Here is a 13,455-nt window from a genome sequence, read left to right on the forward strand (position 1 = left end):
CTTTTCCATTATGGTTTATCACAGGACATTCAATATAGCTCTCTGTGTTATACATTAGGACCTTTTTGTTTATCCATTCTAAACTGCAATACTTTTTTGCATCTACCAACCCCAAACTCCCAATCCATCTCTCCCTGCCTCCTCCTTGGCAACCACAAGTCTGTTCTCTATGTCTTCAAGTATGTTTTGTAGATTGGTTCATTTGTGCCATATTTTAGATTCCATATATAACTGATATGTTACTTGTCTTTCTCTTTCTGTCTTAATTTCCAGTTGCATCCATGTTGCTGCAAATGGCATTATTTTGTTCATTTTGTGGCTGAGCAATATTCCATCGTATATATGTACCACATCTTCTTTATTGATGAGAAACTTTTATAACCGCCCATGAATTCCCATGATGCATTATTCTACCAAACTTTTTCACTATGAATTCAAATTTAAAATGTCATAAACTTTGTCTGTTTTTTTGCAGCAGCTTTTACAGAGAGACTGTATTCTGATCCTTCAGATCGGCCCCTCATCTTGGTCACACCTGGGTGTTCATATATGTTGGGTGAGTGTTCAATATTTTTTATTGTTTATACTATATGGGGAGTTGTGATGAGTTACAGAGGAGAGTCGATTTAAATATTTCAGGGAGAAATGAAAAATACATACATTCTTTGCAAAATTGCAGATCTACAAAAATGTGAGGTGTAGAGAGGAAGCTATAGAATTTTAAGTTTACATACCTTAGGAATCTACTCTCTGTTTTTTTTTTTTTAAAGAGGATAATAGATACAACCTCAGATATGCAGATGATACCACCCTTATGGCAGAAAGTGAAGAGGAACTTAAGAGCCTCTTGATGAAAGTGAAAGAGGAGAGTGAAAAAGTTGGTTTAAAACTCAACATTCAGAAAACTAAGATCATGGCATCTGGTCCCATCACTTCATGGCAAATGAGGAAACAATGGAAACAGTGACAGACTTTATTTTTTGGGGTTCTAAAATCACTGCAGATGGTGACTATAGCCATGAAATTAAAAGACACTTATTCCTTGGAAGAAAAGTTATGATCAACCTAGGTAGCATATTAAAAAGCAGAGACATTACTTTGCCAACAAAGGTCCATTTACTCAAACCTATGGTTTTTCCAGCAGTCATGTATGGATGTGAGAGTTGGACTATAAAGAAAACTGAGCACCGAAGAATTGATGCTTTTGAACTATGATGTTGGAGAAGGCTCTTGAGAGTCTGCAAGGAGAGCAAACCAGTCAATCCTAGAGGAAATCAGTCCTGAATATTCATTGGAAGGACTGATGCTGAAGCTGAAACTCCAATACTTTGGGCCACCTGATATAAAGAACTGATTCATTGGAAAAGACCCTGATGCTGGGAAAGATTGAAGGCGGGAGGAGAAGGGGAAAACAGAGGATGAGATGGTTGGATGGCATCACTGACCTGATGGACATGAGTTTGAGTAAGCTCCGGGAGTTGGTGATGGACAGGGAAGCCTGGTGTGCTGCAGTCCATGGGGTTGCAAAGAGTCAGTCATGACTGAGCAACTGAACTGAACTGAATAGATACAACCATCCTTTTTCCAGAACTCTCTTTCAGCTCAGGGGAGAAAGTTCATCACCCTTTTGCTTTTTTACTCCATTTCTGTGAAAGGCATCACCCTTCTTCTGGTCTGTTAGACTCGAATCCTCAAAATAGCTTTGATTATTTAAACTGCTCTCTTCCTTCACATTCAGAGTTCTTGAATATGCAAAATCTAGCTCTAAAATCCTTTTTGCATTTGTCCCCTCTTTTTATTTTTATTTTTTTTAGTTTTTTATTTTTTAAATTTTACAATCTTTAATTCTTACATGCATTTGTCCCCTCTTTTTAATTCCTACCACAACCACTCCAGTTCAGGATTTCTTCTTAGATAACTATAAAGTTTACCACTAGTAGTCTTACCTCCTAATTGGTCTTTCCAGAGTCCTGCCAGATTCATTTTCCTAAAAGGACAAACTCTCACAGTGTCTTTCCTCTGCTTAGGATACATGATGGATCCCCACCATCTGTTGGATTTAGTACCAGCACTGGAGTCTGGCCTTTGGGACCCTAAATAGCACCCCATTCACTATTGTAAATATCCACATAACCCAGGTCTCCCGCATTGCAGGCAGAGGCTTTAACCTCTGAGCCACCAGGGCAGACCCCACATAAAAGGATATAGGCAGCCAAATCCAGAGACTTTGCTCTTGAATTCCCATACTTGACCCGACTATACTGTACTCTGTTCTCCTAACCTTCTTACCATACCAACCTATGGGTTATTGTCTCCCTAACCCCCTCCATCTCGCATCCTGATTCTGGCATTTGTTGTTTGCTGGACTATGCCTCTGGGTCAGCCTCCATGTCAGCAGTACCCTAGGACTCCTCTATGGCTCCTGCCTTCCCAGAAGTCTCCTAATCAGCCAACACCTACTTTGCCAGTACACTCCTGCCGCAAACCGTGTATTTATCTTGATTCCCTGAGGCCTCAGCTAAAATGCAAAACAGGGAGATGCTCACTTTCATCCCATGCTTTGCTCATGCAGCTCCATTCACCTGAAGCACATTCTCTCTTATCTGTTTATCAAATAAACTCATCTCCCAAGGCCCATCTCGATTTCCATATCCTCCAAGAAGTTTTGCCTGATGCCCCTAAATGAAATGTGATCTCTCTGACTCCTAATGGGATCTTGTGCTCCTCCGTCCCTATCATATTACTAACTGATCGTATTTCCATGAATGCCTTTGCCACCTAGCATCCCTGGATGATTGGACCACAGGATTAGGTTTATGGTCCTTGTCTCCCCTGACTGTCTTTCTCGCATTGGCCCACACAGCAGGCACTGAAAACGGTTGGTGGTTATCAAATGCCTCCTGACTCTGAGAATTCCGAATGCCATGTGGTCTATGCTCCAAATTACAGTGCTCTTGCTATCCACCAAAGAATTAGGATACACCTGAAAAATGAGTAGGCCAAGTACTTTTTCCATTTTATTTATGAAAAAGGGAAAATTAGAAGATAGATACAAGGCAACGTCCTATTCAGAGGTAGGCAGCAGGATAGTACAGCAGCTTAAGCTCCAGTTTCAGAGTCAGAATGCCTGGACTTGCCTAGAATCCTGACTTTAACAAACACATTCTGCCCCAGAGACCTTGGGCAAGTTAGTGGATCTCACTAAACCTCAACTTTCTCATTAGTAAAACAGCTGCTGTCAGAATTAAAACATAATCTATGCAACATATTGTGCCTGACACATAGTAGAGCTTAATAATGGTTATTGTTGCTGCTGGTAATATTGGGGCTGAGCAAGATGAATTCTTTGTGGATAAAAAAACTGGGAAATAACGCCTCATGGTCAAATGTCTTTATCCAAATCTTAAGGAGATTTTAAATACCAGGTATGAAACAGAGAGCACCTCTCTGGACAAATGTCCACTCAGGCAAGTCTGGAGGGAGGGTATAGGTCAGTGGAACCTGCAGTACCGGGCATGGCTATGTCCATCCGGAGGGAGGCCTTGGCCCTGGGGAGCTCTCAGAGGTTGGTGCACTGGAAGACAAGCCCTTCTGGTCACATACACATAATCTTGTCACATAAAGTCCTACACACTGCCCGGGGGTACTGTCCCAGACACACCTGTCACAGGAACAAAGAACAGGGGCCTGACTCAAGGGAAAGAATGTGGACTTAGAGTTGGCAGGCCCCAGCTTAAGAAGGGCTCTTTGAGCGTGACTCAAGGTTCAGCTCCACTTACTCTGTACCTTATTACATAACTTCTCTGAGTCTCAGTTTCCCGTCTGTAAAATGGGGCAAGAATAACAACTGCACCAGCTGCTCTCATTGTATCATGGGATTATTGTATCTACCCATTCACATAATATTTGTCAAAATGCTTTGTTAACCTTCTGGCACAACATGCATGCCTGGGTTAACTAGAAGACAAATACATTTCTCAAATTTGATAGATTTATAATGCTGGAATGAAATTAATTGGGGAAGTCCAGAATGAGTTCATCACATTTAAAAGTCTATAGTAAAAGCCCTCCACTCCAGTTTGCCTTGAAAAGTCACCTGGTCCCCACTGTGTTTTCTTAGAGTGAGACATACATTTGCTTGTGGACACAACACCCTCTGGGTGACTCTAGGATGTAGGACACACAGGGCATGTTCACCGCCAGTGGGACACTTACCAAGTCCTTTCATGGCCTTCCTCAGGGTCTGGGCATCTTCAGCAGCGTTGAAGCCTGAACTGGCTTTGACAGTGCCTCCCTTGGCTGCCTGAGTGCACAAAGAAAGACAGAAAGATGTGACCAAGAGGTGCCTTCCTACCAGCATGGTAGCATCTCACTCAACAAATGTTTGCTGAGCACCCACCAGGGGCCAGACACTTGTCCAGCGGAGGGGACACAGCAGTGACTGGGAGAGATGATGCTCTTGTTCCCTTGTGGCTGATGTTCAAGTTCAGCCAGAGGTAGACAGTAAAGAAGCCAATAAATTAATATTCCACCAGGCAGCCCGAGGTGAAAAGGGCGACAGCGCAGAGAGAGGTCGTGAGGGGCTGCCCTGAGGAGTGGCATTCAGGCTGAGGTCTGAGTGACAGGAAGCAGCTGACTATGCAGAGATCTGGGGGAAAGTGTTGCAGGCAGAGGTAACAGCTGAGGCAATGGCCCTGAGGCTGGAGCTGGCTTCTGAGGGAGGAGTGGAACAGAGGCCAGTGGGACTCGAGTTGGAGGGCAAGCTGGGGAGGGTAAGATAAGTGACACCATTACCTTTGAAGTATTCTTGTCTCCCCAGAAAGTGGGAAATCAAACCTGAATCCAATCAAGCCTCTTGGGTCAAACACCAATTTATGATAAAGAAGAGAAGGAGGAAAATGTTAGCCCACACAACAGGGCTGTCATCGGCACAATCCAGACTATGAGCAACACTACTTGATGAATGCTCTAGGTTCTTTAACAAATTGCAAGAAGAATTAGAAAAGAGAGAAGTGGAGGGGAAATATAGCTTGAAAGAGATTTAAAATGCACTTCAATAAAATAAACGACCCAATCAAAAAATGGGCCAAAGAACTAAATAGACATTTCTCCAAAGAAGACATACGGATGGCTAACAAACACATGAAAAGATGCTCAACATCACTCATTATTAGAGAAATGCAAATCAAAACCACAATGAGGTACCACTTCACACCAGTCAGAATGGCTGCGATCCAAAAGTCTGCAAGCAATAAATGCTGGAGAGGGTGTGGAGAAAAGGGAACCCTCCTACACTGTTGGTGGGAATGCAAACTAGTACAGCCACTATGGAGAACAGTGTGGAGATTCCTTAAAAATTGCAAATAGAACTGCCTTATGACCCAGCAATCCCACTGCTGGGCATACACACCGAGGAAACCAGAATTGAAAGAGACACATGTACCCCAATGTTCATCGCAGCACTGTTTATAATAGCCAGGACATGGAAACAACCTAGATGTCCATCAGCAGATGAATGGATAAGAAAGCTGTGGTACATATACACAATGGAGTATTACGCAGCCATTAAAAAGAATACATTTGAATCAGTTCTGATGAGATGGATGAAACTGGAGCTGATTATACAGAGTGAAGTAAGCCAGAAAGAAAAACACCAACACAGTATACTAACACATATATATGGAATTTAGAAAGATGGCAATGATGACCCTGTGTGCAAGACAGCAAAAAAGACACAGATGTGTATAGCGGACTTTTGGACTCAGGGAGAGGGGGAGGGTGGGATGATTTGGGGAATGGCATTGAAACATGTATACTATCATGTAAGAATTGAATCGCCAGTCTGTGTCCAATGCAGGATACAGCATGCTTGGGGCTGGTGCATGGGGATGACCCAGAGAGATGTTATGGGGAGGGAGGTGGGAGGGGGGTTCATGTTTGGGAACGCATGTACACCCGTGGTGGATTCATGTCAATGTATGGCAAAACCAATACAGTATTGTAAAGTAAAATAAAGTAAAAATAAAAATTAAAATAATAATAATAATAATAATTAAAAAAATAATGATAATGGGTAAACCTTACTGGAATCCTAAATCAAACAGTTTAAAAAAAAGTGACATTTATGAGGTAATTGGACAATTTTTTTTTAAGTAAGCTGAATGCTTTTATATTATTTGCCTACTTGAATTTCTTCCTTTTTCATAACGGCATTTAGGGTACCAAATTTAGGCCACTTTGCTCCTTTTCCAAGAAAGGGAGGGAAATAGATACCACCTTACATAAAAGTGGGGTGATGAATGTAGAGGGGCAGTTGGCTCCAGAGGCTTGCTTTCTAGCACTACAACCACACGGAACAGAGCACGCAGCTGCTGCTGTTCCGTGGCTCAGCCATGTCCGACTCTTTGTGACCCCATGGACCGTAGCCCACCAGGCTCCTCTGTTCAAGGGATTTCCCAGGCAAGAATACTGGGGTGGGGTGCCATTTCCTTCTCCAGGGAATTTCCCTGACCCAGGGATTAAACCCATGTCTCCTGCACTGGCAGGAGGATTCTTTACCACTGAGCCACCTGGGAAGCCCTGAACATGGACTTGATATTTGATGCCATTAAGCAATTAATGTTAACACTTTTAGGTGTGATAATGTCTTTGTGCTTATATTTTATTTTTTTAGGAGTCGAATCTTATACACATTGAAAGAGTTTACAGATGAGAGGATAAGATGATTGGAATTTGCTTCAAAATTACAGGTTGGGGGAAGTGGAGACACAGAAGAAACAGGTTGACCATGAATGAATAGTAATAATAATATAATATTATTAATATATACGAGTTATGATTATATAACAATTATTGACCATGAGTCAATAATAATTGCAGGTACAAAGCAGTTCTATTTATTATTCAGTCTGCTTTTGTATGTGTTTACACTTTTCCATAATAAAATAAGAGACATGACAAGGGCAGAATGAGAGTCTTCACAAGCTGATGAGAAGTGAAAGGTGTTAGTGGCTCAGTCGTGTCTAACTCTGTCCATGGAATTTTCCAGACAAGAATACTGGAGTGGGTTGCCATTTCCTTCTCCAGGGGATCTTCCTGACCCAGGGATTAAATCCGGGTGTCCCACATTGCAGGCAGACTCTTTACCATCTGAGCTTCCAGGGGAGCACAGAAGTCAGTGAGGATTTTCCATTTTATTCTAAATGTGTTATGATCCACTGGCAGGTCTTCAGCAAAGGGCTGGAGGAGATGAACTGACTTACACATTTAAAAGATCACTTGGGCTACTGTATGGAGATAGAGACCAGTTGAGAATCTGGGCCAAGATCCAGGGATATGATGGTAAATGGTGAAATAGCAAAAAAAGACACAGACAGACTCAGCACATGTTTTGGAGGAAAGGAGGCAGAACCTGCTGATGGACTGATGTGGGAGGTGAGGAAAAAAAAGAAGCAAGTGAAACTCTAAATCATTTCCTTAAGCAGCCAAGTAAAGAGTGGTATCATTTACGCAGATGGGGAAAGCTGGAGACTACCAGATTTGAGATGGCAGTGAGGAGAAGGATTTAGAAATTCTATTTTCAAAACGTTAAGTTTGGGATGTTCGTTAAACATCCAAGTGGAGTCTAGAATGGTTGGTTGTACAATGTACATCTAGAGAGCAGGTCTCCAGTAACACATTTAGGACATACCAGCATTTGGATGGTAGAAGACAAAATGACCTGGGGAGAAACTGAAGAACAGGCGTCCTAGGACAAGCCTAGACCTCTCTAGCGGCATAGTGTTAGCAGAGAAGAACCCGAATGGATGGCCAAGAAGGACTGGTCCTTGAGGGGCCAATAAAAGGAAAACCAGAAATGTGTGCTGTCCATAGGCTGAGGAAGGAGGGAGAGGTCAGTGCCTGCTAAGGGAGGCGTGAGCAGAGGGAACAGAAAGGATGGTCAGATCTGGGAACATGGAAGGTCCTGGTGACCCTGACAAGAGCTTCAGCAGTGGAATGGAGGAGACAGAAGCCTGACGGAGTGGCAGAGGGAAGGAGGGGGCATCATGGGGAGGAGACAGCAGCTCCAGATACCGAAGGTGAGGACTAGCATCACCAGAAATCAGCATGCCTTAAAGTGAGACACACTCTGACGTGTATGAGGGATAAAAAGTTAGTAGAGGCCAACAGATTCTGCAAATACAGACTAAAAACTAAAAATGTCAACAAGAAAAACATGGGTTTTTCTTGACCAGCAGAAACCATTTTACTGAATTCTGACTTAGAGATAATGTACTGATTAAGATCAAGGTGCCCTGAGTATTTCTAATGTATTTACTAAATTATTAATGCTATTTTAAAACTGATGTTATTTATAAGGGCTTCCCAGAAGGCACTAGTGGTAAATACCTTGCCTACCTACCACTGCAGGAGACTTAAGAGACACAGGTTCAATTCCTAGGTTGGGAAGATTCCCTGGAGGAGGAAATGGCAACCCACTCAGTATTCTTGCCTGGGGAATCTCACAGAAAAGCCTGATGGGCTACAGTCCATGGGGGTCGCAAAGGGTCAGACATGACTGAAGTGACTTAGCATAATGTACGTGAGGCGGCATAGAGAAATACATATGATTCAATATAAAATAGATGAAAAAATCAGTGAACGAACAAAGCATAGGAAATTACGGGAAATTGAGTTCAATTCACTCACTCAGTCATGTCCGACTCTTTGAAACCCCGTGGACCACAGCACGCCAGGCTTCCCTGTCCATCACCAACTCTTGGAGCTTGCTCAAACTCATGTCCATAGAATCAGTGAGGGCATCCAATCATCTCATCCTCTGTCATCCCCTTCACCTCCCGCCCTCAATCTTTCCCAGCATCAGGATCTTATCCAATGGGTTAGCTCTTCGAATCAGGTGGCCAAAGTATTGGAATTTAGGCTTCAGCATCAGTCCTTCCAATGAATACTTAGGACTGATTTCCTTTAGGATGGACTGGTTTGCTCTCCTTGCAGTCCAAGGGACTCTCAAGAGTCTTCTCCAACACAACAGTTCAAGAGTATCAATTTTTCAGCACTCAGCTTTCGTTATAGTCCACCTCTAACATCCATACATGACTACTGGAAAAACCATAGCTTTGAGTAGATGGACCTTTGTTGGCAAAGTAATGTCTCTGCTTTTGAATATGCTGTCTAGGTTGATCAAAGCTTTTCTTCTAAGGAGTAAACGTCTTTTAATTTCATGGCTGCAGTCACCATCTGCAGTGATTTTAGAACCCCCCAAAATAAAGTCTGTCACTGTTTTGCTTGTTTCCCCATCTATTTGCCATGAAGTGATAGGACCAGATGCCATGATCTTAGTTTTCTGAATGTTGAGTTTTAAGCCAACTTTTTCACTCTCCTCTTTCACTTTCATCAAGAGGCTCTTAAGTTCTTCACTTTCTGCCATAACGGTGGTGTCGTCTGCATATCTGAGGTTATTGATATTTCTCCCGGCAATCTTGATTCCAGCTTGTGCTTCATCCAGTTCAGCGTTTCTCATGATGTACTCTGCATATAAGTTAAATAAGCAGAGTGACAAAATACAGCCTTGACATCCTCCTTTTCCTATTTGGAACCAGTCTGGTGTTCCATGTCCAGTTCTAACTGTTGCTTCCTGACCTGCATACAGATTTCTCAAGAGGCAGGTCAGGTGGTCTGGTATTCCGATCTCTTTAAGAATTTTCCACAGTTTGTTGTGATCCACACAGTCAAAGGCTTTGACATAATCAATAAAGCAGAAATAGATGTTTTTCTGGAACTATCTTGCTTTTTCCATGATCCAGCAGATGTTGGCAAGTTGATCTCTGATTCCTTTGTCTTTTCTTAATCCAGCTTGAACATCTGGAAGTTCATGGTTCACATATTGCTGAAGCCTGGCTTGGAGAATTTTGAGCATTACTTTGCTAGCTTGTGAGATGAGTGCAATTGTGCAGTAGTTTGAGCATTCTTTGGCATTGTCTTCCTTTGGGATTGGAATGAAAGCTGACCTTTTCCAGTCCTGTGGCCACTATTGAGTTTTCCAAATTTGCTGGCATACTGAGTGCAACACTTTCACAGCATCATCTTCTAGGATTTGAAATAGCTCAACTGGAATTCCATCATCTCCACTAGCTTTGTTCGTAGTGATGCTTCCTAAGGCCCACTTGACTTCACATTCCAAGATATCTGGCTCTAGGTGAGTGATCACACCACCGTGATTATCTGGGTCATGATGATCTTTTTTGTACATTTCTTCTGTGTATTCTTGCCACCTCTTCTTAATATCTTCTGCTTCTGTTAGGTCCATACCATTTCTGTCCTTTAATGTGCCTATCTTTGCAAGTAAAGTTCCCTTGGTATCTCTAATTTTCTTGAAGAGATCTTTAGTCTTTCCCATTCTGTTGTTTCCCTCTGTTTCTTTGCAATGATTACTGAGGAAGGTTTTCTTATCTCTCCTTGCTGTTCTTTGGAATTCAGCATTCAGATGGATATATCTTTCCTTTCTCCTTTGCGTTTCACTTCTCTTCTTTTCATAGCTATTTGTAAGACCTCTTCAGACAACCATTTTGCATTTTTGCATTGCTTTTTCTTGGGGATGGTCTTGATCCCTGCCTCCTGTATAATGCCACAAACCTCCGTCCATAATTCTTTTGGTACTCTGTCTATCAGATCTAATCCCTTCAATCTATTTGTCATTTCCACTGTATAATCCTAAGGGATTTGATTTCAGTTCAGTTAGTCGCTCAGTCGTGTCCAACTCTTTGCGACCCCATGAATCGCAGCACGCCAGGCCTCCCTGTCCATCACCAACGCCCAGAGTTCACTCAGACTCACGTCCATCGAGTTGATGATGCCATCCAGCCGTCTCATCCTCTGTCATCCCCTTCTCCTCCTGCCCCCAATCCCTCCCAGCATCAGAGTCTTTTCCAATGAGTCAACTCTTCGCATGAGGTGGCCAAAGTACTGGAGCTTCAGCTTTTGCATCATTCCCTCCAAAGAAATGCCAGGGCTGATCTCCTTCAGAATGGACTGGTTGGATCTCCTTGCAGTCCAAGGGACTCTCAAGAGTCTTCTCCAACACCACAGTTCAAAAGCATCGATTCTTCTGTGCTCACCCTTCTTCACAGTCCAACTCTCACATCCATACATGACCACTGGAAAACCATAGCCTTGACTAGATGGACCTTTGTTAGAAAAGTAATGTCTCTGCTTTTGAATATGCTATCTAGGTTGGTCATAACTTTTCTTCCAAGGAATAAGCGTCTTTTAATTTCATGGCTGCAGTCACCATCTGCAGTGATTTTGGAGCCCAAAAAAATAAAGTCTGACACTGTTTCCACTGTTTCCCCATCTATTTGCCATGAAGTGATGGGACCAGATGCCAAGATTTTAGTTTTCTGAATGTTGAGCTTTAAGCCAACTTTTTCACTCTCCTCTTTCACTTTCATCAAGAGGCTTTTTAGCTCCTTTTCACTTTCTGCCATAAGGGTGGTGTCATCTGCATATCTACGGTTATTGATATTTCTCCCTGCAATCTTGATTCCAGCTTGTGCTTCTTCCAACCCAGCGTTTCTCATGATGTACTCTGCATAGAAGTGAAATAAGCAGGGTGACAATATACAGCCTTGACGTACTCCTTTTCCTATTTGGAACCAGTCTGTTGTCCTATGTCCAGTTCTAACTGTTGCTTCCTGACCTGCATACAGATTTCTCAAGAGGGAGGTCAGGTGGTCTGGTATTCCCATCTCTTTAAGAATTTTCCACAGTTTATTGTGATCCACACAGTCAAAGGCTTTGGTATAGTCAATAAAGCAGAAATAGATGTTTTCTGGAACTCTCTTGCTTTTCCCATGATCCAGCAGATGCTGGCAATATGATCTCTGGTTCTTCTGCGTTTTCTAAAACCAGCCTGAACATCTGGAAGTTCACGGTTCACATATTGCTGAAGCCTGGCTTGGAGAATTTTGAGCATCACTTTACTAGTGTGTGAGATGAGTGTAATTGTGTGGTAGTTTGAGCATTCTTTGGCATTGTCTTTCTTTGGGATTGGAATGAAAACGGACCTTTTCCAGTCCTGTGGCCACTGCTGAGTTTTCCAAATTTGCTGGCATATTGAGTGCAGCACTTTCATAGCATCATCTTTCAGCATTTGAAATAGCTCAACTAGAATTCCATCACCTCCACTAGCTTTGTTCGTAGTGATGCTTCTAAGGCCCACTTGACTTCACATTCCAGGATGCCTGGCTCTAGATGAGTGATCACACCATCTGATCATCTGCATTGTGAAGATCTTTTTTGTACAGTTCTTCTGTGTATTCTTGCCACCTCTTCTTAATATCTTCTGCTTCTGTTCAGTCCATACCATTTCTGTCCTTTATCGAGCCCATCTTTGCATGAAATGTTCCCTTACGTCATACCAAAATGGCCTAGTGGTTTTCCCTACTTTCTTTAAGTCTGAATTTGGCAATAAGGAGTTCATGATCTGAGCCACAGTCAGCTCCGGGTCTTGTTTTTGCTGATTGTATAGAGCTTCTCCATCTTTGGCTTCAAAGATTATAATCAATCTGATTTCAGTATTGACTGTCTGCTGATGTACATGTGTAGAATATTCTGTGTTGTTGGAAAGGAGTGTTTGCTATGACCAGTGCGTTTTCTTGGCAAAACTCTATTAGCCTTTGCCCTGCTTCATTCTGTACTCCAAGGCCAAATTTGCCTGTTACTCCTCATATCTCTTGATTTTCTACTTTTGCATCCCAGTCCCCTATAAATGAAAAGGACATCTTTTTTGGGTGTTAGTTCTAGAAGGTACTGTAGGTCTTCACAGAACCGTTCAACTTCAGCTTCTTCAGCAATTCTGGTTGGGGCATAGACTTGGATTACTATGATTTCAAATGGTTTGCGTTAGGAACGAACAAAGATCATTCTGTCGTTTTTGAGATTGCATCCAAGGACTGCATTTTGGACTCTTTTGTTGACTATGATGGCTACTCCATTTCCTCTAAGGGATTCTTGTCCACAGTAGTAGATGTAATCGTCATCTAAGTTAAACTCACCCATTCCAGTCCATTTTAGTTTGCTGATTCCTAAAATGTTGATGTTCACTCTTGCCATCTCCTGTTTGACCACTTCCAATTTTCCTTGATTCATGGACCTAACATTTCAGGTTCCTATGAAATATTGCTCTTTACAGCATCAGACTTTACTTCCATCACCAGTCATATCCACAACTTGGTGTTGTTTTTGCTTTGGCTCTTTCTCTTTATTTTTTTCTGGAGTTATTTCTCCACTGATCTCCAGCAGCATATTGGGTACCTACTGACCTGGGGAGTTCATCTTTCAGTGTCCTATCTTTATGCCTTTTCATACTGTTCATGGGGTTCTCAAGACAAGAATACTGAAGTGGTTTGCCATTCCTTCTCCAGTGGACCACATTCTGTCAGACCTCTTCAGCATGAC

The 13,455-nt window shown here is 42.4% G+C and overlaps 1 protein-coding gene across 8 annotated transcripts in view; it reads right to left on the bottom strand.

Annotated features, from left to right (window-relative positions):
• Window positions 1-13,455, bottom strand: part of ANXA4 (annexin A4) — a 76,564-nt gene that overhangs the window by 29,254 nt on the left and 33,855 nt on the right. For all 8 annotated transcript variants that reach the window (XM_042248064.1, XM_004005812.5, XM_042248065.1 and 5 more), the window contains one exon: window positions 4,216-4,303. In XM_042248064.1, coding sequence (XP_042103998.1) covers window positions 4,216-4,303 — 88 coding nt within the window. The remainder of the gene's footprint in view (window positions 1-4,215; window positions 4,304-13,455) is intronic.

Source organism: Ovis aries, chromosome 3 (assembly GCF_016772045.2).
Source record: "Ovis aries strain OAR_USU_Benz2616 breed Rambouillet chromosome 3, ARS-UI_Ramb_v3.0, whole genome shotgun sequence".
Lineage (NCBI taxonomy): Eukaryota > Metazoa > Chordata > Mammalia > Artiodactyla > Bovidae > Ovis > Ovis aries.